The sequence below is a fragment of the Camelus dromedarius genome, chromosome X (genome assembly GCF_036321535.1).
Source record: "Camelus dromedarius isolate mCamDro1 chromosome X, mCamDro1.pat, whole genome shotgun sequence".
NCBI classification, from domain to species: Eukaryota; Metazoa; Chordata; class Mammalia; order Artiodactyla; family Camelidae; genus Camelus; species Camelus dromedarius.
The window spans coordinates 26428098-26453663 of record NC_087472.1 but is presented as its reverse complement, the minus strand read 5'-3'; the positions used below and the strand labels follow the sequence as shown (position 1 = coordinate 26453663).

Sequence of the window (25566 nt, the reverse complement as noted above, 5' to 3'; positions counted from 1 at the left end):
GATTCAAGACTTGTAGATTTGAAATTAAATATTTACTGGGTAAATTATATATGAAATAAATGTTCCTACTAATTTGTGTGGATTACACATACACATACTAAAAGCTGGCACTGAGAACACGTTATAAAAATAAATATGACATCTTGAGCATTCTTCCTTGTTTTATTGGCAACCAAAATATTTTCAAGGCCTTGGAAAGAAGCATAGAATAGTAACATTTTTAAAGTAGGAAGGGACATGAGATCATTTAGCTCAGCCCTCCCATTTAACTGAAAGAGAAACCTAGGCTCAGAGAGGGGAAGTGACTCGCTGCTGATTAGTGGCAAACTCAGGACTAGAACCCAGGTCTCCTGAATCCTCATCTATACCATACTGCCTTATCTATAGAAGGAGGGAAAGTATTGCCAGGTATCCCAGGTTTCTGGCACTTACCCTGTTAGTGGGACTTCTAAGATGGTCAGTTGCTATCTACCATGATTCTGATCCTTTCATGCCTTGCTGTCAGAGGACATGGACTGTTTTTTAGGATCCTAACTTTTGCCCACTAATTTTCTCTAAGTCAGGATGAAAAAACAGTGACAGAATAGCTGATCTAAGAACAGGAGCTGTTATTTGTTTTATTTTATTTTTACGAGTTTCATTAGAGTCAGCCACCAGTTTATCATTTTAGATTTGGAATAATGATGAAATCTTGATTTTTAAGTCAAAAACTGAGATCAAACTGTCCCAAAGAATTGTTTGGTCTAAAAAATAAAAAGTTGCGTAACTGTCTTTGTTGAAAACTCAGCTTCTCACTTAGGCATCAGAAACATTTCTCTCTGAAATTGTAGAATAGATAAACAAGATTATACTGTATAGCACAGGGAAATATACACAAGATCTTATGGTAGCTCACAGAGAAAAAAATGTGACAATGAATATATATATGTTCATGAATAACTGAAAAATTGTGCTCTACACTGGAATTTGACACATTTTAAAATGATTATAAATCAATAAAAAATGTTTAAAAATGTTTAAAAAAAGAAACATTTCTCTCTGAATTGCAATTTGATATAAGTTTCAATAAAAAAAATTTTGTGTGATACGGGTCACTTAAGGAAAGAGTCCTTAAAAATGGCTGTTCATGGGTTAACATTTAAGCACAGATTATATTTAATCATGGATTATATTTGATTGCTATTGGCTTTGTGGATTGATAGAAGTATATTTACATATGCTGTTTTATGTCACCCGTGTAACATCCTATTGAAATAGGATCGGGGTGGGGGGGAGAGCCTTCTGCATATTAATTAGTAAATTCAAGTTCTAAATTTAGTGGCCTCGAACTGTCAGTTGGTGACTAGTGGAGGCAGGACAGTCTGAAGCAGTACAGCAATTTGGGGGCTCAATTTGAATCTGTACAAACTCCTGTAAACTGAAAACTTTAATCTGTTCTTGTGATAACCTACTTCATAAAGTGGGGTAGGTAAAAATTGATCTTTAAAAATGTTGAAAACCTGGATAGTTTTAGGATGTTAACAGTTTGATGGTGATCCTACAGAACAAAAAATAACTTCTAATTGTTGATATTTGAGACTTACTGTGTAACCATTGCATTACATGACAATCCATGTGTTCTCTTCAGTTCACTGTTTTGATTTTGACAAAGTCAGGTGAATTTGCCAGGCAAGCTCCTTAAAGAGGCTGTTTGTTTCCTCATACTCTGCCTGCAATTCTCGTAATTACTTCCTGGGGTATGTGGGTGGAGGAAGGAAGTGGTAATGGGGGTGGTGGTGATGGAGTAGGTGGTAAAGACAGCCCCAGCAGCCAAGGTATAGAGACCAGGTTATAAGGCTGCTTCCTGGGGGATGGATAACTAAGATCAGACAAATCACACTATTTACTATCGTTTTAGATACACACCTACACAGTGAATTAAACAATCCTTTCTGTCAGAAACTAACAGCCCATAAGAAACCTCAAACAAAATTTAAAGTAATAAAAATTGTGGGTACTTTATGATGCTCTACTGATATTTAACTTGCATTGATAATTAACCTACATTTCTGTTTTCTACCCAGAGCTAAGCTAATTGCTACAAACTTTCACAAGGTCTGTTCCGCCCTAGCTGTCGGATATTATTCTGCTAACAAGCTAAACCTTTAATTGGGTGCTTTCCTTAGTCCTCAGAGCGGAGCCCTATCTATTCTCTTATTTCAAACTGAGCGGTCTTTGTGTTGGTCTGTCATCTCGTGATTCAAAATTGTGGAAAAAGCACATAAGACATAATGTGGGCCTCGTACCTGATGACAACCCCAATGTTTTTCCCCAGTCAGTATACAAATTTATCTTGGTTACTATAGCAACCAGCCTATCAGTTATTCTTCTAGCTCTTTTGCCTTCTCAAATACTAGGATTACCATATAATCAGGTTCTGCTAAAGCTCTTTGGGTCTTAGCATTTTATTACCAGCTGCAGCTGTCTGGCAGTTTACAGCTTGGCATTCCATCAGGGTCAATTGGTCCTAAGTCCACAAAACCTTTTTGTCTCCAAACATTTTAAACACACAGAAGTTAACAAGAACACATTTAGGCAGCGTTTTTCTCATACTAATTTTCTCATTTCCCTTGTTAGTCATTGTCTTGAAGATTGAATGCATTGCATCATTGCCATCCAATGACCATCCCTTTGTCATATCAGCTAGAATAAATTTTAAGATCAAGAGTGACCATTTAAGAGATATGTGCAGATGTGATTTTAGACTCTATATCATCACAAACTAGCTGAAGTGACTTAGAATTACCTTGATTCATTAACAACTACCAAATAAATAATCTGGCTTCTAACAAAAATGATTTCTATAGGTTGTAGAAAGAATGGACTTTTTAATTCTAATTAGAGAAAACAGTTTAGAATTTTAATAGGAAAGATTATCTTCCTTTTTCAGCCTTTGAATAAATGGGAAAAAAGGTAAAGACTGAATAGTTGTTTGGGTCTTTATTATGTATTTCTATTTACTTGACAGACACATTTTGTAATCTCTTAAAAACCTCAGAATTCAGATAACTAAAATAGTTTTAAATTATAAATATGTTTGTCTTGCTAAAAATAAGGCTGCTGAAAAAACATTTAGGATATATGAACTGATAGTTTGTATGGTAGTTTATTAGTGTTTGTGTTAATGTTTATTTTTGGTGCTCGTGCTTGTTAATATTGTATTGTGTAGTAATAACTTCTAATAACATGCACAGTTAATCTCTTGAGTTAACTGAGGTGGTTAATCTGTTAGTGATTTAGCCAATATTGATACCCATTTCCGTACATAACAATAAGTAGTGTTTTTTTAAATCAAATTAGAATTTTACTCTTAAGATATTGTGTGTACTTTTCAAAAAGTGTTTGTTTCTGAATTTGAATTAGAATATTTAGTAAGCTTATAAGTTTGTGAAATGATTAAATTAAATTTTCCTGGCTTGAATTTTTATTTAAATCATGATTTTAATGGTTTCATTTCATTCATTTATTTATTTATTTTTGGTGGGGGAGGTAATTAGGTTTACTTATTTATTTATTTTTTTTTGGAGGAGGTACTGAGGGTTGAACCCAAGACCCCGCACATGCTAAGCACGTGCTCTACCACTTGAGCTATACCCTCCCACTGAATGGTTTCATTTTAAAATTAGTGTATCCTATTCAAAACTGGTTAAATTCTGATGATGCGCTAAGGAGAACTTTATTTTAATTGCACAAATAGACTTAGGAGCAGAAAAGGTTTTACTTTATCCATAGGGCCCTTATTCTTAAAATTTTTAAAAAGAATGGTGGGGGGGAGATAAAATTTTTTTTAAAAAGAAGGCCAAAGGTGAAGCATAAAGTTTTTGGAAACTACTGAAAATGGAAATGAATTTTCGGAAACGACTGACTTTAACAATGTTTTCCAGTAGGTAGCCTATACAGAGCAGGCCATACCTGTATAAAACCTACTTGACCACTACTAATTGTAATGGACTATTCCAGTACAAACTTACTGAACCATAGACATTCTTATGAACCACAGATCAAGCTCTCTAAAGAACCAGTAAATAGAACGTAGAGCTGCATTCAAAACCAGTTTCTCAGAAGCAGGCATCCTGGTTACTAAGTAGGCTCAAGAGAAGTGGGAGTGTTCTTTCTGGCATTGCTCTTGAACTAAAAAGACTAGCCATGGATGAACTTAATATCCATAGTCCTCCTTTAAATTTGTTCCTGAAAGTCTTTATTTAAATTGGGAGAATGAGGGAATCATCTTTCTAGTTATTAGCAGGACTATGAACATTCTGTGTGGTTTTTAAAATTTTCTATTTTAAAATACGCTTATCTACTCAAATGGCAGGTGGTTTGAATGTTTCTCCCAGCCCCAGTTCCACCCAATTCACCCCCAACTTTCTCCTTCCTAGCTTATCCCAAAGTCATTAGTACAGAGATTTCCCCAACATAATAACTTGCCGTTCTTTACAACTGAGAAAGAACAGTGATGAATGAAATATATGTGAATGGATGGGCCTTTGGAAAGGAATAAGGGAAAGATTGGTTCAATTGGATATAGCAGACGCATTGGTAAGTGGAACTGGTTAGTGTCACGGGTTGGGTAGGTCATTGGACTAGTGGAAGGTAGGTGAACAGAATGAATAGGTAGCTTGATAAAACTAGTATCTTCGTGAGTGAAAGTGAGTAAGTTTGTCAATATTTTGCAATTGGTGTTTTATCTTTATGGGATTGGCTTTAGAGATTAAGGCTAATGACAGATCAGTCTTTTTTCCTTTAAGTGAACTTTACTATCCTTTTTATCCCAGGTCATAGCTACTGGCTGTTGACTTTTAACCTTTGCCTTATTTCCCAGCATAGAGAAATGTCTGCAGTTGAGGTGTAGCAGCTACAAAAGGTTTAGGTGGCGATATGGATGGTGAATAGGCATGCTCTGTGGTGTTCCACTTCTTCACAGTTTCTTCTACTTTCTGACTTCCTGGTTCTCTCACATCTTCACCCCCCACCACTCCCTCACATCCACATCACATCAGGTCCTGTAAGAGTGAAGAGGGAAGAAAGGGAACGGGTTGAGGCAAGGACAAGTTTTGGATTTGTGGGACCTTTGTAACTTGGGGACATCCTGTATGCAATAAATACTAAATGTTAACAGTGAAGCCTTGGGAGGTGTTGCCAGTTATGCTGCAATCAGATCGTTCCTTGTTAGCAACTTTTGTTTTTCAGGGATGAGTGTATTCGCAATAGGGAAGAAACATTATAGTACTGCATGTTGTTAAACACGCAAAGAATGGTAATGCCATGTCAACTAATGTTGGACATTCGTTTTAAAAGTTCTGTGAGATAGGCAGGACAATTATTATCCTAATTTTGCAAATAAGAAAAAACTAGGCTCAAGGACAGCCAGCAAAAGTGGAACTTCACTAATTTGTGGTAATCAGATGATGGTTTTGAATGGAGATGCAAAACATTAGGGTCCTCCCTCCTTTCCTTTTCTAAACTGTAAACATTTTGCGATGTATATTTTAAATGTCAATTATTAGAATGATGAGGCTGACTTTCCTGACATTTGGTTATGTATAATTTACTGTTTAAAACAACAAGAAGTATTTTTTATGCTTTTCTTTTTAAGCTTTGACAGAATTGATTATGGTATGGTAGCTAAGTCAGAAAATAACCTTGCTACTGAAAGAGCTGGATCCCAGACACTGCTAACTGCATTTCAAAGGGTATGTTCTTTGTTCCTAAGGGAAAACCCCACAATATGTGAAACACTGGTGATTTGGGCTTCTGTACCTCATCAAAAGGTCTTGATCCCAGATTTTTTTTTTCTGTAATTGTTTTGTAGATTGTTGTCAGTTGTTTAGTTAGGCCACAGGGGTTTTTTTCCCTTTTTTTTTTTTTTTTGTCTAACTCTGATTCATATTTTTGGCTACAAGCCACTAATTGGAAACACAATGTTTCTTTCTTTTTTTTCCCTTCCCCTTCAAAGGTGTTTTCTAGCAGTCACAATGAATGCATGTGGTAGTTATTAATATTTTCCACCTAATCAGACCTCTGTTGGCTATCACATTAATGGGAAAATGCACTCATAGTAGCTAGATAATTAGCAAAATTACATTCTCAGTAATTACTATTTAAGATGTAAATAAGGAATAATCTTTTTTAAATAATAAACTTGACCTACAGATTGTTTTATGTAGGTAAGCATTCTAGGTAGTTTGAGAGTTTTCTAGAACATTTATCAATACAACTTTCATTAAAGAATGCAGAAGTAGAAATTCGGATACATAAAGCATAAAAGTAGAATTTATAAACTAAAGTGCTTAATATTAAATCTTACCGAAATATGCCCAATTTTCTATTATTCATGATATTGAGGGAGAACATGAATAATTAAATATTACCAGTTACAAAAGAAAAGGAGAGGGGGAGGGTATAGCTCAAATGGTAGAGTGCATGCTCAGCATGCATGAGGTCCTGGGTTTAATCCCCAGTACCTCCTCTTAAAACAAACAAACGAACAAATAAACCTAATTACCTCCCCCCGTGGGAAAAAAATAGAAAAAAATAAATGTTACCAGTTACACTAAAACCTCAGTTTAGTCATTAGTTTACAACTTCCTTTCCCGTCAAATCTTTATCAGAGATAACAGTATTTTTTTTTTGTAATTTAAGAAACATAATTAATGGTTTGGTTTGATTTTTTTTTTTTGTTCCTCTCCCATCTTTGGTAATGAATAGTGAACTCAGAAGGAGAAAATCAAAGAATCGCAGTCTAAATAATCAGTTCACTGATAATAGAATTGATTTATTTAAATTTTTTAAAAGAAGGGCTTGTGACAGTTTCTTTAGAGCTCTAATTTCTATATGGGTGACCTTACAAGTTATTGGCATTTGCTTTTTAAGGTTAGTACACCATTAGGTGTTTTAGATACATTACAAAATCATGTTAGCACATTAACTTGATAAAGCTTCTGTAATATGGCCTGTAGCCCAATATCTTGTTTACTTTTGAAAAAGTAAAGTGATTTAGCATGATTGCATTAGTATTGACTTCTCCAGACAGTCATAAATTTAGTTTTCTGTTTCTGTTGCGATTTTACTAGAAATTACTTTGAATCATTAATAGATGTGACTTTTATCAAATCCACTTTGACAAATTGGGACGTTGTGATATAGCTGTCCTATCCTGGAGTTACTGTTTGCATGTGGGTACTTACTGAATGGTTGTAAATGTGCAGAGTAGAATGTTTTTAGTTTAGAATTCTTGAGTAGGCCCAGGGAACTGTTATATTTTTCTGTTATTTTGTCAATAAACAGATTATCAAGCTGTTCTTTCAGGAATATGGCATAAAATAATATGAATTATGCAAATTAGTTTTGAAAAAATCACGTCGTTTTAGACAAGATATTATTGCTTAAGGGTCCACTTTAAGTTTGTAATTACTTTAAATATGACTGGATTTATATTTCATTATAAAGTTTCCTTTGATTTCATTATAGATCATTTTTAAATGTTGCGACAAAACCTACTTTCAGAAAACAGAGCCATTGTGCCAAATTTTCTCACCATCTATTTCTCTTAACATCATTGATAAAATAGTTATTAGGTATTTTAGATATATTCTACTTCTTGGCTTTCATAGTATTTAAAACTTGAAATGGTCTTTTGAAGGCTAATAAAAGTAGTAATCCACATCTTAAGGATTCAGTTAATTCCCTATTAGATAACTGCCATAACTATATTATTGGCTTTTTGTTAATCTTGTTAATAAACCAGTATTACCATGTATCTAGGGAAACCCCCTTTTATGGAGGGTATTATGCTAGCATATAATCTAGTAAAACATGCCATAAGAATATAACTAATTAACAAATGCATTAATTAATGATGTATATGCATCATTATATACATTTTAATTCCAGTGAATACCGAATTTTTTAAAACTATGCACTTAGAATAAGATTTAAAAAATAAAGCAGTATGTTGTTCTCTAAATTTGAACTGTTCTTAATTTTTGTTCAACTTGAACTTGGGGTTTTGTTTGTTTTTGCTTTTGATTTTTGCTTTCCTGCCTTGCCTAAGTCAGGGAAGAAATCCTCACATCAGTGTTTTGTGAGCACCAGAACCCTTCTGATTCTTAGCTTAGACTTAGCACTTTTGCGTTGGCCTTGGTTTGCCATCAGATCTTCCTATTTCAACTTGCTGGGCTTTAGAAATCAAAACCCTTTCATTACCCACTTACTTTAATGACTTGCTGGGGCCTTATCTATACTCATCTCCTGTTCACCTCAAGAACCTTAGAATCCCGACACTTCTGTACAGGCAAGCTATTCTTTGCTCGATTCAATTCCTTGATGTCCTGCTTAAGGTCATCTTACTTTTATATTTTCCTGATGGCAAAGACAAAAAGACAATGTGGGTAAAAACAAAATCAAGCTATAAGGCGATTCTCTGTTAAGCCCTTGGTAGTCACCTTCTTACAAGAACAATGTTTGCCAAGCCACCAGCTTTATTCTAGCTGACTCACTCTGTACTCTTCCTTCCATGTCATTGCTCCTTTTTACCTTCTTAGAGTCTGTCAGGAATTTTGCAACCTGACAAGAGGCCTCTTCAGAGCCAACCACCTTTTATTCTCAGAACCTAAAATAAAAATTTGAGCCCTCTTACTGACAGAAAAAGAAAAGAAGACCGCGTTAGTCCATTTTTCTCTGTGTTGCCCGATTGCTGGTGTGTCCTTTTTACTCAGTATAAAGAGAAGTCTAGAAATGGAAATGTTAAATGTGAGATTACTCTTACATTTTGTGTGCTTTAGGTAATGGGTCTTTTAATTCCTAGTTGTTTAGTTGACTGTGAAGCAGGTGGCAAATGTACATTTAGTCTGCACATTCCTTCCACCCTGTTCTCAGAAGGCGTATAGATTGTGTGTGTGTGTGTGTGTGTGTGTGTGTGTGTGTTTTAGTTAACCCTCAGGTAAGAGGGAACAAAAACACCAAATCCAAAAGGCAGAGAATGTGTCTATAGCTAAAGGGTGAGAAACTAGAGGTAGGATGGTTTATGGGACCTGGCTCTTTGAAACGGTAGAAATTCAGTGTTCTTTTAAAAAGTAGACTTAAGCACTGGCACCGTGATTTTAAGTCCTGATTATCCTAAAGCCACAGTGCATGAGTGATGAAGATTTGTGTTTAAAATTGGAAAAGGTGATCCAATGATTGCCTTCAGAGAAACCACTAGCTGAAGCTCTGAAAAACCATGTTAGACTCCTACAATAGTCAGCCATGTCAGTACCTCATCTCAAAATGTCGGTTTTGCAGTAAGACAGGCGAGGAAATGCAACTGGCTTCTATTTGAGGAATCTAATCTATATGGGTTCTTAATACACACTTACATTGATTGCCATTCAAATCTAGGAGCTATTAGTGCTTCAGGTTGTGGGAGGATGTTGAGATCATGTATTGACAGAATTGAAAAGCAGATTCTACCTCATACTGCAGAAGGCTTGTCAGTTTTTTGATTGAAAAAGAAACAATGTATCTGAAATATTTCTAATACCCCTTTTATGAAGTGAAGAGTGTCCTAAAATAACTTTGTAAATTGAATAATGAATCCCTTTTCAATGACAACATAATTTTAATTGATTATTTATCCAGAAAGTTATCTATTGATGTTTATTTGGCCTTTATAGGCTAACTTCATTTTTAACCTGTTGTCTGAGGACAGTTCAAAATGATACAAATATCTATAAATAATGGTTATAAGTCAATTTATGTATCTAGAGATTTGTTGGTTTGTTTACAGTAGCCACCTTGTTTTTGTTTTTGTTTTTTGTGGAATTCAATCTAAGCCAAAACAACGAAGCTGTTAATACACCTTTCTACTCTTCACTGAGTGTTTTTGGAAAATATACATAATAGCATATATACAATATTTGCATTTGGGCATATAAACTGAGTGCATTGTCCGGAAAAGCTTTTTTTTTTTTAATGGAGGTACTGGGGATTGAACACAGGACCTCGTGTATGCTAAGCACACGCTCTACCACTGAGCTATACCCACCCCCCTGAAAAGCTTTGACTGAATTCACACATGTGCAGTTTTTTTCCCCAGTCAGTGAATGCTGTTGAATACTTAGATTAATATTTATACAGTGACATTGGCCATGCAATTCCTCCCACTTTGTCCCTTTATCACACAGGAACAGACCATAAGATTAATTGGCCACTTACTTAATTTAGGAATAGGGTAGAATTGCCAAATAAAATACAGGGCTCCCAGTTAAATCTCAATTTCACATAAACATACTTATGCTGAAAATGTATTTGTTGTTTATCTGAAACTGGAATTTAACTGAGCAGCCTGTATTTGTCATTGCTAACTCTGACAACCCTGGCGGGGGTGGAAAGCAGGTGACTAGTGGGTATCGGCACAGTTGTGAGACTGAAATACAACTGAGTGTGTAGTGACGAGGGTAGCCTTTGACACAGTACCAAGATTTTTTAGTGCATTTTTAATTTTAAGAGCCCAACACTTTTTTCTTTGTAAGTGTGTCAGTGAAAACAAAGCTCAGAAATAGCAAAACTTAACAGTATATCGTTTAGAGATATACTGCATTTTAAAAATGAAAAAGAAGGGGAAAGATAAGTCCCATGTGGGCTGGTGGTTCCCACTAAGGGAAAGCACAGAAGAGGGCACACAGTAGCTGCACTGGTCTGGATGCTGTTCTCATTCTCAGGTGACATGGTACAGTCACAGTTCATTTTATTTGTTATGCTTCATAATTACATGTGTATGCTACATGATACTCTTGTACATATTGAATATAGAATAACAGTTTAAAAGTTAAATTAAAACATAAGTTTTGGTAACAGAATTAGCCTATGTGGAAAGTTTCACTGCTTGTACTTTCCAAAATAAATCCAAAAAAGTGTAAAGAGGCATTCATTTCTTTCTTATCTTCTCTGCGTTAGTCATCCTTAGTTCTTTGTATCATTCTACTCAGTTTCTGGAACGTTCACCAAATTGGTTTCTCTCTTTTAGATATGTTCTGTTTTATCAGTGTTCCTTTTAAAATGTAGTATTCCAATGATACATGATATTGTTAAGTATGCTTTTATCAGTGAGAAGTAGAGTAGAAGTTACCACTCCCCTTGCCCTGGACATAATAGTTCTGTTAATTCAGCCTGAGATCACATTAGCTTTTTCAGCAGTCATATCACAGCCTTTACTCTGTCTGAGCAATCAACAAAATACCTAAAATGTTTTCACATGATCTGTTGTTAAATCATATCTCCCCAATCATGCATGTTACATTTATCCCTATCACATTACATTCTGTTAAGATTTGGCCTACCATTCTAACCTGTTGAGATATTTTTGGATCCTGTCAGCCAGTATATTCCTTATCCCTCCAACTTTGTGCCATCTGCAAATTTGGTAGATATGCCATCAGCGTCCTCATATAAGACATTAGTAAGAACATCAAGTAGGATAGAGCACAAGAAAAATTATTTGGTATTTTCTTATGGTTTTTCATTGATCAACACACCTTGAGTAACATTCAACCAGTTACCAATACACCTAAGTGTATTGTTGTCTAAAAGGATATCATGAAGGAATTATAAAATTCAGTGCTTAAATCCAGATTTTTTCTGTGTGTACAGTATTCCCTTTATATTCGAGGCTAGTAACTCTATCAAAAAAGGATATTAGATTAATTTTGCATGATTGGCTTTCTGTGAATGCTTACTGACTCTTAGTTTCTTTTCCCCACACCTAGGGTTCTTAAACCATTTCACAATGTGTTTAAGAATTTTGCTTGAGATTGACATCAAGCAAATCTGTTCATAGTTTGCAGCATCTCCCAGCTTTCCAGTGTTGACTACTAGAATGTTTTCCTTAGCATCCTCTTCCATCCTCACTGATTTTTCAGAGGTTTTAGGTAGAGATTGAGCTCTGTAAATTCTCAGAATATACTGAGATATAATTTGTCTGGGACAGGAGAACTGAACTCATTTAGAGTAGCTAGGTGCTTTTATCTCTTTGAATGTTTTGGGATTCAGTTTCCTCATTCTAAAATTTGTTTTTCCCTTTCTGGTTTCACTATCAGTAATCTTCATTGGAAAAGAAAGAATTGAATCAGCCTTTTACATTATACTCCTTATCCATGTATAAGGAGACCTGCACTTTCTTTTTGTTGTTCTTGTTCTGAATGTAAATTAAAATAATGAAAAACTGTCTCTGGTAATTTTTTTTAGATCCTAGCACATTCTGAGCACCAGTCTTTCTGACACTGTTCTTAGGTTTTTTCACTTTTCCTTGGATATGTGCCTGTTCCATCCCTCCAATCTCTTCTGCATATTTTCATTTAAAATATTTCGTATGACATGTTACCATGGAGACGTAATCAACAAAATTCAGACAGTGAGAAATTCTACAGGGTGAACAACCTAGTGTTGTTTGTTTGTTTAAGACTATTTTTTAGAGCAATTTTAGGTTCACAGCAAAATTGAGAGGAAAGTACAGAGATTTTCCATATACCCCTTCCGCACTTACATATATAGCCATCTCCTACATTTGCTACAATTGATGAACCTATGTAGACACATCCATAATCACCCAAAGTCCATAGTTTACCTTAGAATTCACTCTTGGTGTTGTAGATTCTATGGGTTTGGACGACTGCATAATGGCATGTATCCATTATTATAGTATCATACATAATAGTGTCACTGCCCAAAAAATCCTCTTCAGGATGAACAGCCTAGTTCCTCAATACATGAGCTTCAAGAAATAAAAGAGAATGAAAGGGAACCTACTGATTGAAAGAGACATATCAACTGATTGCAACACATGGACCTTATTTGAATATTGATCGAAGTGAACCAACTGTCAAGAAAAATTTGAGGTAATCTGGGAAGTCTGAATGTTGACTTTGTATAATAAGGAATTGTTAAATTTGATAATAGTATTGTGGTTATGTTTTAAAGAGACTTCTTTATTAGATACGTACTGAAGTTTCTATGAGTAAAAATGAAATAATTTCTGAGATTTGCTTCAGAATAATCTGGCAGGGGAGTGGAGGGAGGGGTATTGATATTAATCATTATTGACCGTGGTCAACATGTTGTACATGTAGGTTCATAATATTATTCTCCCAATTTTGTATATGTTTGAAATAGCTATAATTAAAAGTTGGAAAAACTCCCCCAAAATATTTTTTATGATCACATACATTATTACTGGCAGATTCAGGACTAAAACTCAGATCTACTGATTCCAGCTCATGTTCTTTCACTGTGTAGCTAAACTTATAGCCCTTTTCCTTCCAGATTGATATTATTTTGCCCTTTCAGTTTTTGGGACCCCCCAAGTCTTCCCTAGGAAATTTGTGGTAGTATTCCTAGATAACTAAGGCTTTAATAAATGGCCAGTTTCACTTGACCAGCTACCTACCTATGTGAAACCAGGAAGAGAATATTAGAATTATTAGAGTAAATTGACAGGCTGCAGTTTTTTAGAATCAGCAAAGAGACTTGGGTCCTGGACCTAAGTAGGCCTTTGATCTTAGCATAAGCTCTGGGAGGGCAGGGACCGTGTCTGCTTTGTTCACTAATTTACGCTCAGTGCCTAGCACTGTGCTGGTAAGTGGTAAGCAGTAAGTAAATGTTGAATGGATTAATTTAACCTTTGGCCTCATTTTCCTCACATGTGAAATGAGATAGTTGGTCTAAATGATGCTTACTTCCTTCAAACACTAAAAAAAATTCTTCCCTTCTTACTGATTTTTTAAAATCCTTTTAGGATTTTGAAAAGAATTGCTATTAATTTCTTTTTAACACTACATAACATCAATAGGTAGTGTGCTCACTTCTAACCTGTGACAGAAAACCCACAGTTAATGTTGCATCCAAATCTCTTAAAAATAGCATATTGCTATGCATCTTCTATTGGATTGATTTGTTTCCATTAAGTAAATGAATACTGTTTTCAACATACTAAATTAGAGAATAGAGTTTAGCAAATTCCAAAATCAAGCTAAGAGGGTTTTTAATAAAATGTTGCATTGCTTGCATATTTGTACCTTTCACTGAAGTTGTATTGAATGCAGTATTACTATGTCAGAGTTTATAAAAGATTTGACATAGAATTTGCTTCCTATGGAAACTTGGTGAGCAACTTTGGGTAGGTTGTAATTATTGTCATCAGATCCAAATCCTAGGACTAGGCACCCACCTTTGGGAGTAATCACCTTATTATTCTAATGAAACTTTACCTCAGGTATCTGAAGGTTATTACTGGATCAGGTCATAGTTTATAAAAGAAAAATAATTCCTATACCATCTTGCAAAGTGACCAGAGCAGTGTTTTGAAGCCACATAACATTTTTAAGATAATGAATATTGTGCAGGTATTAAAATGCGTTGGTACTGAACACAAATATCCTAGCTGTAAAAGGAAAACTCATATAATTAAAATGCTAAATGGATAGGGACTGGAGAAAGCATCTGTCACATTATTTTATATCCAAACATGAGCTTCGTTAGTATAAACTCAACATAGCGTGTACATGAAAATAACTTTCCTACAGAAAACAGGATATAATTAATTAAAATATTCTCTTTGTATTGAAAGTTGCTGAAGTACTAATCTTAAAATTGCTTTTATATTCAAAACCTAAGTGGAAACCACACTAAAAATAATTTAAGTATTGGATCCATAAGCCATGTGGGTGTTGTTTTTTTTTTTATTTTTAGTAGAATACCAATACTTGTTTAAAGTAGACTTTATTTTGGAGCTATTTCAAAAATTGTTTTTCATGTTTGAGTTTAATAGTACCATTGATAGATATTGTCTTCAATTTCAGAAATTATGCTGCAAAATCAAAGATTTACTGTGTTTGTGATTAGTATGAATATGTTGGAAGATTTTTTTTTTACGCTATTAGGTGATCAAGGAAGTTTTAGCCCATTACAGTTATATTTTTGCTCAGCTTTTTAAGAAACAGATTTCTTATTTCAATTAAATTGTATTAATCTAGTATTTAAATGCATCAAAAACATTTGATTTAAGAATGCCCTAAAATGAAAACTTTTGAAATAAAAAATGAACTTTTGAAGTTCTCATTTTGGCTTATAAAGGTTTTATTTAAAGTGGGGTAAACTACCAATACTTAAATATGTCTCTCTGTTACCTCAGAGTTTTCTTAAGACTTCTCACTTGTGTGGGGTATTTTATGTAGGCATTTTTACCTTTTCTGGGAAAAATTACTGACCTTAACCTTTAAACAGGAGGAATCTAATTTGCTCCATTATCTATGGAAAATTGTGAAGGAATATTTTTCTAGTTGATTAGGTGGATCAAAGTATTAACTGGACATTTCTGGATGTGTGTGTGTGTGCGCGCTGGACTATGTCTATGTTTTCTATAATATATCTCAAGTTTAAAGGAATCAAAGAGTATAAAATTTAGATCATTAATCTTGGTATAAAAATTACATCTTCATTACCAAACCAGTGAAGGGTCTTAAAATTTCCTAAAATTACAGAAACTCTAAAAAGCCCTGCTTAAAGCTCTTGCTGGTAGTTGGTTGGGAAAGCCAAGAGTAGAACTCAATTTTCTTGACCTAGTCCCCTATTTCTCCAGTCCCCAAACTCGAACAAGAATAGTTATTTTCTTTAGGCACATAATCACTCTGAAATAGTATAATGTTATTATCTCTACTTTGAAATTAGACACTGAATTACAGAGAAGAGTTGAATGGTTGTCTGGGGAGACTCTCAGAATCTCTGGATTCTTCCTCTACCATACAATTCCATTTTTAAAAGTCTGGTTTCCCAGCTCAGTGCAGACTAGAAGCAAAAATTAGAAGGGGATGGGGAGGAAAGCTTTTAAAGGCAGGCATTTGGCCAGCTGTAAGAACTGACACTTCAATTGAGTAGAGAGATGCAAAACTATAAAACACAGACATTCCAAGCATAGTAGCCTAGGGTCTTATAGTGCGAAGGCAAATAAATTCCCTGCACCTTAGGGTCCCTGGAGGGGCATTACTGTATTAAAATAGAGTGTAGTATTTGAGCATGATAATTACTCTGAATCAGTAAGAAATGTACAATTGTAAATCCTTTGTTTAAGAAGGTATTTTCAAGGGAAAGATTACTGAAATGGCAAGGCTTAGTCTATAATGTACTTATTTACAAGCTGCTTTTGAAATTTGAAATTCAAAAATAATTAAAATGCTTTCGGAAGTTTGGCACTCAAAGAGAAGCTTCATCTCTCGGGCAATTTATATATAGAACATTTCATTATTTTATTCCCCAGCCATGCCAAATCAATTAGGCATTAATTGTAGTTGTTAAAGGCAGATCAGGATTCAGAGCCTTTGACTTAATCAGTTTAGTCCAACCCAAGAAGCAGCGCTAATTGCCTTTACTTTGGCATTCATAGCACCGCTTAGAATATTTTCAAAACCGTCATCTTTTAAGACCTTGCACAGAAAGGAGCCAATATTGCAAAGTAGCTGAGAGAGTGGACCCTAGAGTTAGATTGCCCAGGATCAGATTCTGGCCCAACTATTTACTAGAAGTGCAATTTAAATTACCTCATCTGACCCAAGCCTCAGTTTTTTTGTTGTGTAAAATAGGGAAGGTAATATAACTACCTCATTGGAAAGTTGTGGGGACTAAAGAAGCTAAAACAAGTTAAGTCTTAGCACAATTTTTGGCACATGCTTAGTAAGTGATGGTCATTGTGCGATTATTATTACAAGTCTTCTGTTAAGTATTCCTGTGGGAATACTAAATAATAATTTACTGTTTCTTATGGTGAAATGAATTATTCTTTTCCCATCATGATTTTAGCCAACTTTGCAAATTATAAATATGCTTTTACTTTTTTACTAGATGCTAATGTTCTATAAATAGATAAAAAATGTGTCACAGAATAATTTTGGTCTTACAGACTACCCTGTTAAAGACAATTTTAGGCTTAATTAGACTGGAAGAAGCTATGAAATGTTTTACTACCTACCAAGACCTTAACTTTATAATATTTAAAATATGTTACAAACATTAGTGGCTTTTGTTATTCATTTTTTGTTTAATGACATCACAAAATGCAAGCAGGATCCTATTTTTATCATCAGCTCAGCATAATCTGGTGTTTTTCATGTTCCCTGTTGTTAAATGGGCTGGAGATAGACGGGCTGGTAGGGTATGTTTTCTGTGTTCCAGAAATTGGTCGCAGGCTCCCCACTACTGACAGACTGCCAAAGTCTCTTGGAGAAACTTGGTGACACATTATTTGTGAGTTTCAATGGAGCAATTCAGAGCTGCTGAAGAAACTACCACTGACTGTGTGTGCCCCATGTGCGCTCTCACTTAATCCTTATAGTAGTCCTATGGAGTATAGATGGTTTTACCTCTTTTCCAGAGGAGAAGGTTGAGGCTTCGAGCAATTAAATCATTTGACGAAGATCATACATAGGCTATATGGCAGAAACAATATTCAGACAAGGTTTATCTGCTCCAAAAGCACATGCTCTTTTCACTGTGTTCTCTTGGCTCTCAAAAGGAATTAATAAATTACTGTTTATAGTTTGTACACAGCTATAGGTAAATCCAATCCGAACTATTTCCATGTGTGTCAACAATTGGTCTGTAATTTAGATCCTGTGAATGATCAGCCAGAAAGTTATCTTTATGAAACCGGTTACATACAAGAGATAAATGTGCTGCCCTATTCTGTTTTTTTTTGACAGCTAAAAAAACCTAGTCAGGTTTCTCAAAGTGGGGGGTCATCAGGAAGGCAGATTTTCTTTTTCTTTCCTTCTCTACCTCATAGGACTTAAGTTTTTGTTTTTGCTTTTTTAATCTTATTTCCTCTTGTCTCTGATTTTTTCCCCCCTGATTGGCATTCAGAATAGGTGCCACATGGAAATTTGAGCCCCTTCAAGAATTTTTGTTTTTGTTCTAAAAATTTTTGTTATTGTTTTGATTGCACTTGTTTTATGCATCCTTAATGTAGAATCTTTATTCTTTTTTTTTTTAAATTGGAGTAGCCTTGCTCTTGATCATCTCTGGATAAATAGAATTTTGTTACAGAGCAGTGTATGTTTGCCAGGGAAGCAAAATTATTGGAGATATAAAAATCTTCATTTCTGGAAATTTTCCTTTGTTAACATGAAAATTATGTTGTCCAGAAATTGCAATTAAATGGGTGGGCACTATTTTATATAGCTACCTTTTTTGTTTTTTAAACAAGCTTTAAAAAAAAAACTTAAACTAGAGTTGTGTCTTAATCAACTTTCTTTTCGTCCCTGGTACATAGTAGGTGTTCCATAAATGTTTGTTGAATAAAGGAGTTGATTTTCTGTTGAGTGGCAAAAGTAATTTTTTATCACACTGTTTTGATTAGAGGTCAAAGATTCCTGTACCAAATATGGATTACTCAGTTTGGCACATGAAGAGCATGATAATAGGACTCAATGCTTCTCTTGGTTCTGCCCCTAAATGTGTGACTTTGGGGAAAGTCAATCTCTTGGCACCTCGGGTTTTTTTATCTATAAAAAAAGGGTCTATGATTAGATGATCTTGAAGGTGCCTTTTAACGCAAAGTTGTATTATCTGTGATCACTGCATTTAAAAAAATTTAGGAATGACATATTAATATTAATCATTTAAAAGTATTTCTTACTGCATAACCCTGAAATAAAAGATGTGTCTCTTCTTTATGCTTTGAAGCAGGTGTCAAACTGTTCCTGTTTGAGGAAAAATGTAGTAGGGGTGAGAGTAATTTGTGAAAAACTACTTTTTAAAATTTTATATCTAGAGTAGTCTGTGTTTAAGAATAGAGCTTGCTCCAGTAGAAAAATGGGCTGTGAAGAAAGATGGGCTCTTTTCAAAAGCAAAATAAATGTCTAATGCATATGAAACTTTTCATACGTATTGTAAATCAGAGAAGTACAAATTTTATTTATTTATGTTTTAACTTTTATTTATTTATGTTTTACATATATATATTTAAATTGAAGTATAGTCAGTTTAAAATATTGTGTCATCCTAAGCATTTTATTTATTTATTTAGGGTATATATACACAAGGGTATTAAGAAACAGGCACTCGCAGCAGTGGGAGTGTAAACTGGTACAGCTGTTCTGGAGGGCAATTTGAGAGTTTCTCAAAATGCTGAAAAGTGTGTTTACCTTTCACCTGCAGTTCCACTTTTAGAGAAATTTATTTTAAATAAATTTATCATGGAGAAGCACAAAATTTTATGCACAAAGATGCTAATTATAGTATTATATATCTAGGAGGACAAAAAATACAAACTCAAATCTCTTGGTGGTTAAGACTATGGATCACTTTAATTTTTTATGTTTTCTACATCTTCTAGATGTATAGAAGATTTTTTCAATTACAATATATATATATATTTTAATGTGAGCTTGTCTTTAATGAGTCTGTGGAATTATTTCCCTTCTCATCTCCACTATTGAACGCCGCTTTGCTTTTATTTCTGAACAGGTCTCCAGAAGAGGCTGGGATTTCAACATTAAAGGTAAGTTGTGCTTTCTGAAATTATAAGTATGTTTCTATAGATCGTATAAACTTTTCATTCATTCCTCTTTTACGTAATTCTTCATTTTCTGCTTTTGCTATCTATAATTTATTTTTTGCTAAGTAATATTGTCGTTGTATCTTGCTCAAGGTGTGATTGGGTACTCTAGAAATACTTAAATGTTGTACTGTAAGGAAGGGACTATAAGTATTTTTTAGATTTCCACTGATTTTTCTTTGGTTTATTATTGTTTTCTTTGGTTTATAAAAAATTATAAAATATTTGTATTTGTATGTGTGTGTTTTAATTGAAAACATAATTATTTGCATGAAAAACAAGTGGAGTAACTGAAACACATGTATACTTCTTATTGGGCACATGTATTGATATCATCAGTATATATAAAAATTAGTCTTATCCTTATGTCCAAGTAAAGTGGTTTGATATGACATTATGCCAATGAAAGCCATTTTAAATACAAAAATATCACCAAACAGAACTATTTACATCAAATAGAAATATATACTGTATGTGTATATTTGTGTATGGTTGTGTTTGTGTGTATGTCTGTACATATGCATGTATAATCTCAAACATGCCCTATTTTTTTTCAGTTCCAGTGTCCCTACCTTCTATTTATACACATTGAGTACTGATCTTTTTGATAAATTATGGTATATGTATATGGAATATTCTTTAGCAGTGGATATGAATAAATTAGTTATACATGGTAACATGGATGAATTTCAGCACCATAGTGTTGAGTGGAGGAAAAAAACAAGTCACAGAAAAATACATGCAGTAAGATTTCATTTATATTAAGTTCAAAAGCATGCAAAATTAAAGAATATATTATTTAAAGATACAAGCATAGTAAAACTATAAAGAAAAGCAAGGGAATGATAAACACAAAGTTTAGGATATCAGTCATCTCAGAAGGGGAAGGAATGTAAAAGAAATGGAGATGATGTACAAAAGACTTGAATGCTAATGGTAATGCTGTTTTTTTTTCCTTAAACTGAGTGCTTAAGAAAGGTTATATCATAATTCTTTATTCCCTATATTTTGTAAGAGTCCCTTTGAATTGACTCTATTTAATAAAACCATTTAAGAAAATAATACATGGACATGATTAAAATTTGCTCAGTGCAGGTGAAAAAGAATATGAAAATGAATATATGTATGTTCATATATGACTGAAGCATTATGCTGTACACCAGAAATTGACACAGCATTGTAAACTGCCTACACTTCAATTTAAAAAATATGCAAAAAAAATTCACTCAGTGCAAAAAGTAGTTGGTTGAAAATGTAGCTACCCTTCCATTCCTTACCCTCCACTTCCCAAACCCCCTATCCAGAGATAATTGCTGTTTTGTTTTGTTTTGTTTTGTTTTGTTTTGTTTTGTTTTGTTTTGCAGGGGGAAGTAATTAGGTTTATTTATTTACTTACTTATTTGATTTTTCAGTGGAGGTACTGGGGATTGAACCCAGGCATGCTAGGCATGCGCTCTACCACTTGAGCTGTACCCTCTGCCCCCCCCTCCACAATTGCTGTTTATGCTTGTAGATTTTAAAAGCCACTTAGTGCTAAGATATTTTTGGGTTATAACAAATAGGTTTGGGGAATTTATTTTATCTCAATAATCATAGATTGTCCTTAACTTGAATGAAATTAGATAGAAAATGTACATACTTAGTAAATAAATATGAAGTTGGATATTGTTCTTTTTACTTTTTATTTTGAAATAATTACAGAGTCACAAGAAGCTGCAAAGATAGTACAGAGAAGTCCTGTTATCCTTCACCCATTTTCCCCAGGGGTTATGTCTTAATTATAATACAGTATCAAAACCAGGAACTTGACATTGGTACAATGTGAGTGTATAGTTCTGTGTCAATTTATTACATGTGTATATTCATGTAAGCGCTGCCACAATCAAGATGCAGATCTATTTCATCACCACAGAGATCTCCCTTTATGAAGTCACACCCACTACCTCCCCTACATCATCCCTAACCCCAGGCAGCCACTAATCTGTTTCCATCTCTATAATTTTGTCATTTGAGAATGTCCTATAAATGGAATCATATATATGTGACCTTTTGAGATTAGCCTCAGATAATTGAGATCCATCCAAGTTGTTGCATGCATCAAGGGTTCATTCCTTTTAATTGTTAAATAGTATTCTATGGTATGGATGTACATGGGTTATTGAGTGCTTATTATGTATAATAGTATATCTTTTGATATCTTAAGCAAGCCAAAGAAAAATTTGATATAGTCCCAATTTTTGATGACTTTACAATCTCACAGAAGAGACATAGATAGGAAGGGATAATATATGAAGTACTGATGTTTGTAGAATAGAATAGACCTTAAGTACTACAAGGAGTTTGAAGGAGGCAGGGAGAAATAAAGGAGTCATGAGAGCACTGTTACCTGGAATAGCAGAGAAAAGTTTTAGAGGGGAGGTAGAACTTGTGCTAGGCTTTGAAAACTGGAAGAGATTTGCTTAGGTAGACAAAGAAAAATTGAGAAAGCATTGTATGTTAGGCAATAGTATGAACTGATTAACTTGCAAAGGCAGAGGATTTGCTGGGATCATTGAAAGACTGGTATGACCAATGTAAACATTTCAGTGGTGAAATGTTGAAAAAGTAACTTGGGGGCTAGTCTTCCATGAGCCCTGACTGTCAGGCTAAGAACTCTGGGCTTTAAAATTATGAAGCAAGATATTTAAAAGGCAATTTGTGCTTTCCAAGGTTTTTTGCTGGGGAATTAACAAGAAATAAGTGGTAGAAGGGTGGAAGAATGTTTGGAGGAAAAAGACTAAGTGCAGAGAGAGCTATTAAGAGACAGAATGTCAAGATATGAGACTCCAACAGGATAGTGTTGATAGGAATGGATGGATGGATAGATATTACAGCTATTTAAGCGTTGTTTCCTGGTTTTTTTTTTTTTCCCCTCTCCTCAGCAAAAAAGAGTGGAGGTCACATTTCTAAAACTTTTTTTTTATTATTTCACTTTTGTCACAGTTAATAGCTTCTGCTTCCTCATTACTAAAAACTAGAAGTGACCTAAATTTTTTTAATAACTAACATTTTTAGCTTAATATTCTTTAGTAGATAATAATGAAGATTTCTTTGAGTGTAGGTCACTTTTGTACAAATGATTTGTGAAGCTGAGTTAGTCTTTTGTTGGATGTGCTTATTAAAATTAAAAAGCTCAAATCTTGTAACTGAATATTATGAGAAGGATACAAGCAGCTCTCTAATATTCAACACAGATGGAGAGAAACAGTGGTGTGAATTGCTAGAAATTGAGTGATCTACCGTACCTTTTAAGGAAGCGTGTTTCTGAGGTTGTGACAGGTAGGAGTTAGAGAAATGGCCTGACGGTGGGAAGTTAGGATTTAGTAGGAACTGTGCTTTAGTAATGGGGTAGCCCATCTCCAGAAAAAGGTAATAATTGAGGACTGGCTTACGTCTAGCTAAGTTTGTGTTGGTTGTCTACAGGTACATGCTTGGCTTCCATTGCTTTATCCCCAAAGCCTGGTTGAGGTATTGGGGGAAGGACTTGGACTTTAGACAGCACTAAGGAGAGAATCATAGATGACTGTATTTACTAAATCAAGTTTTACTAAGAAATCTTCTGATTAACTTCTCTAGAGATCAGATCCTCTGATAGGCGCCATGTCACTCCTTTAAATTAGGACTCAGCAACAGTTACCTTACAGGAGTTGATATCTTTCAAAAGTTCAAAGTCCAAGAGAGTTTTGTTAAAGCCAAATAAAATAGAAGTCTAGCCACTGCTTAGCAGTTTTGGTCAGTGTAAGAATGTTAATCTGTGATCTTTTTAAGTATTTAATTAAAACAAATTAAATTGAGGTACAGGAATTATTAGTATATATTTTTGCTTAGGTTAACTTAGGGGAAATATCCACAGAATCAGGTTGTACAGTGCTTCTGATTTTCTTACTAATGGACAGTTATTGGAGGATAATACGTAATTTATAGGAGAGTTGAAGGGGTTTCTCTAATATGCATTAACTATTCTTACTGACCATCAGCCTTCAAGAATTCTCTCTCCCTCATCTTGTCAAGATTATCTAACTAGTTGGTTTTAATTAGAGGGTTTTTTTTTTTACAGTTTAAAACCAAGATTCAACAAAAAGATACATAAGCTTAAGACCTGTGTATTAACTGAGGAAAAGCCTGAGCATGCATTATTCAGCATTCATTCAGCAAATGATTACTTTTTCCGGGCACTGTTTTAAGTGCTGGTTAAGTTGTGGTAGACAAAACAAACAAGTCCCTGCCTGCTCTCATGGAGCTTACATTCTCCAAGATAAAATATAAGCAAGTAATAAACAAGGTCGTTTCAGATGGTAGGTACAATGAAGAAAAAGAAAAAATAGGATAATGTGATAGAAATTTAAGGAGGTAAGGCTATTTTAAGGTGGTCAGGGAAGGCTAACTCAGCTTCACAAATCATTAGTACAGAAGTGACATACACTCAAAGAAATCTTCATCCTTGAGCTATGACCCTAAGGAAAATAAGAAACCATCCAGTTGGCCAAAGTGTAATTATGGGATTGTGGTGGGAGAGGGAGGTGTGAGATGTAGAAGATGTCAGAGATGTTGGCAGGGCCATATCATGTTAGGCTTTCATGGCCTGTGGTAGAGTTTGGATTTTTCCTAACACTTCAAATCCCATCAAGCAACTTTTATCTGAAAGAATCTGTGTAAGATTAGTAGTATTTCCCCAATGCTGGGAGGAATCCAGTGAAACAACTTTTCAGCTTGAAGAATTGAAAGTCCTTCAGAAATTTCTCTAGCACATTAAATCTCTAGTGTTATGATAATCTTTGGAGTAATTTTATCATGGAGCCTATTATGATCATATCCTGATACTTATACAATTGCTACCTTAATACTCATATACATCCTTATGTATCTTTAGTCACTAATCTGCCAAAAATGGTTATAGTGACCTTCTGACAAGCTCTGTGATAAACACCAAGAATTATGAAAAGTTTTTTTCCTCAGTATCAATAGTAGTGTTCAAATTGCTATACTTCTGTAAATGTAAAGAAAACTTAAGACAGAAAAGAATATTGTGTTAAGATTTGCAAATGTATAATTATCTTATTTTACCCACATTTTTTTCCAGCAGAAATCCATTTCTAGCTTCTCTAACCCCCCAAATATATATATATATGTACGTATGTGTATATAAATGTATACGTAGATATATATGTATTTTTGGTGGGTTTAAATTTTTCATCTGTTACTGTTCTGGGGACTTCATTTAATTTCCAGTTAAATCTTGATTCTTCTTATGTAAAGCATTGCTTTTAAGAAAACAATTCTCTGAATATGGTTTTCTACATTATGTACTTTTGTATTTATTCATATTTATGGAGCAGTACTTTGAGAAAAAGAACAATTCTGATTCAACCCTTTCCTTAAATCCTTAATCTTTTTAAGCTGCAAAGGTACTTAGTAGTTCTTATCTTCCTATAGTTTTTTAATGTTAAAAGGTTGGGTATATTTAAAGGAAAATATCCTATTGCTGTAGACAAATAGAAAATTACTGATTGGTAACCTTATGCAAACTACATTGTCCCAATTGGCATAAAATCTCTGGGCATCTATCAGTATACAGATATCTAAGCCCTCTGTGTGCCTTTGATTTGTTAATGCTATGATTTCTAATTTGTACCCATTTTAAACAGAGTCTTAAAGAAAAGATATCATCATTTGGTCTGTTTCTTTCCTTTTTAAAATAGGAAACAGAGAACACCACATACAAAGTTGGAAATGAGTCTCCTGTACAAGAATTGAAACAAGATGTGTCTAAAAAGGTTGGTAAGATAAAATGTCAATATTAGCTGAGCAGATGTCGTATTTAAATGGTATATTTAAAGCAGAACATTTTCTATATTGTTTTAGTATAGTGCCCTGTACGTGGTGGATGTTCAGTAAATGTTTCTTGACTC

At 34.2% G+C, this 25566-nt stretch overlaps 1 protein-coding gene across 1 annotated transcript in view; it reads left to right on the top strand.

Annotated features, from left to right (window-relative positions):
- Positions 1–25566, top strand: part of WDR44 (WD repeat domain 44) — a 68820-nt gene that overhangs the window by 3786 nt on the left and 39468 nt on the right. The window contains exons 2-3 of the mRNA XM_010985857.3: positions 19528–19561; positions 25357–25431. Coding sequence (XP_010984159.1) covers positions 19528–19561; positions 25357–25431 — 109 coding nt within the window. The remainder of the gene's footprint in view (positions 1–19527; positions 19562–25356; positions 25432–25566) is intronic.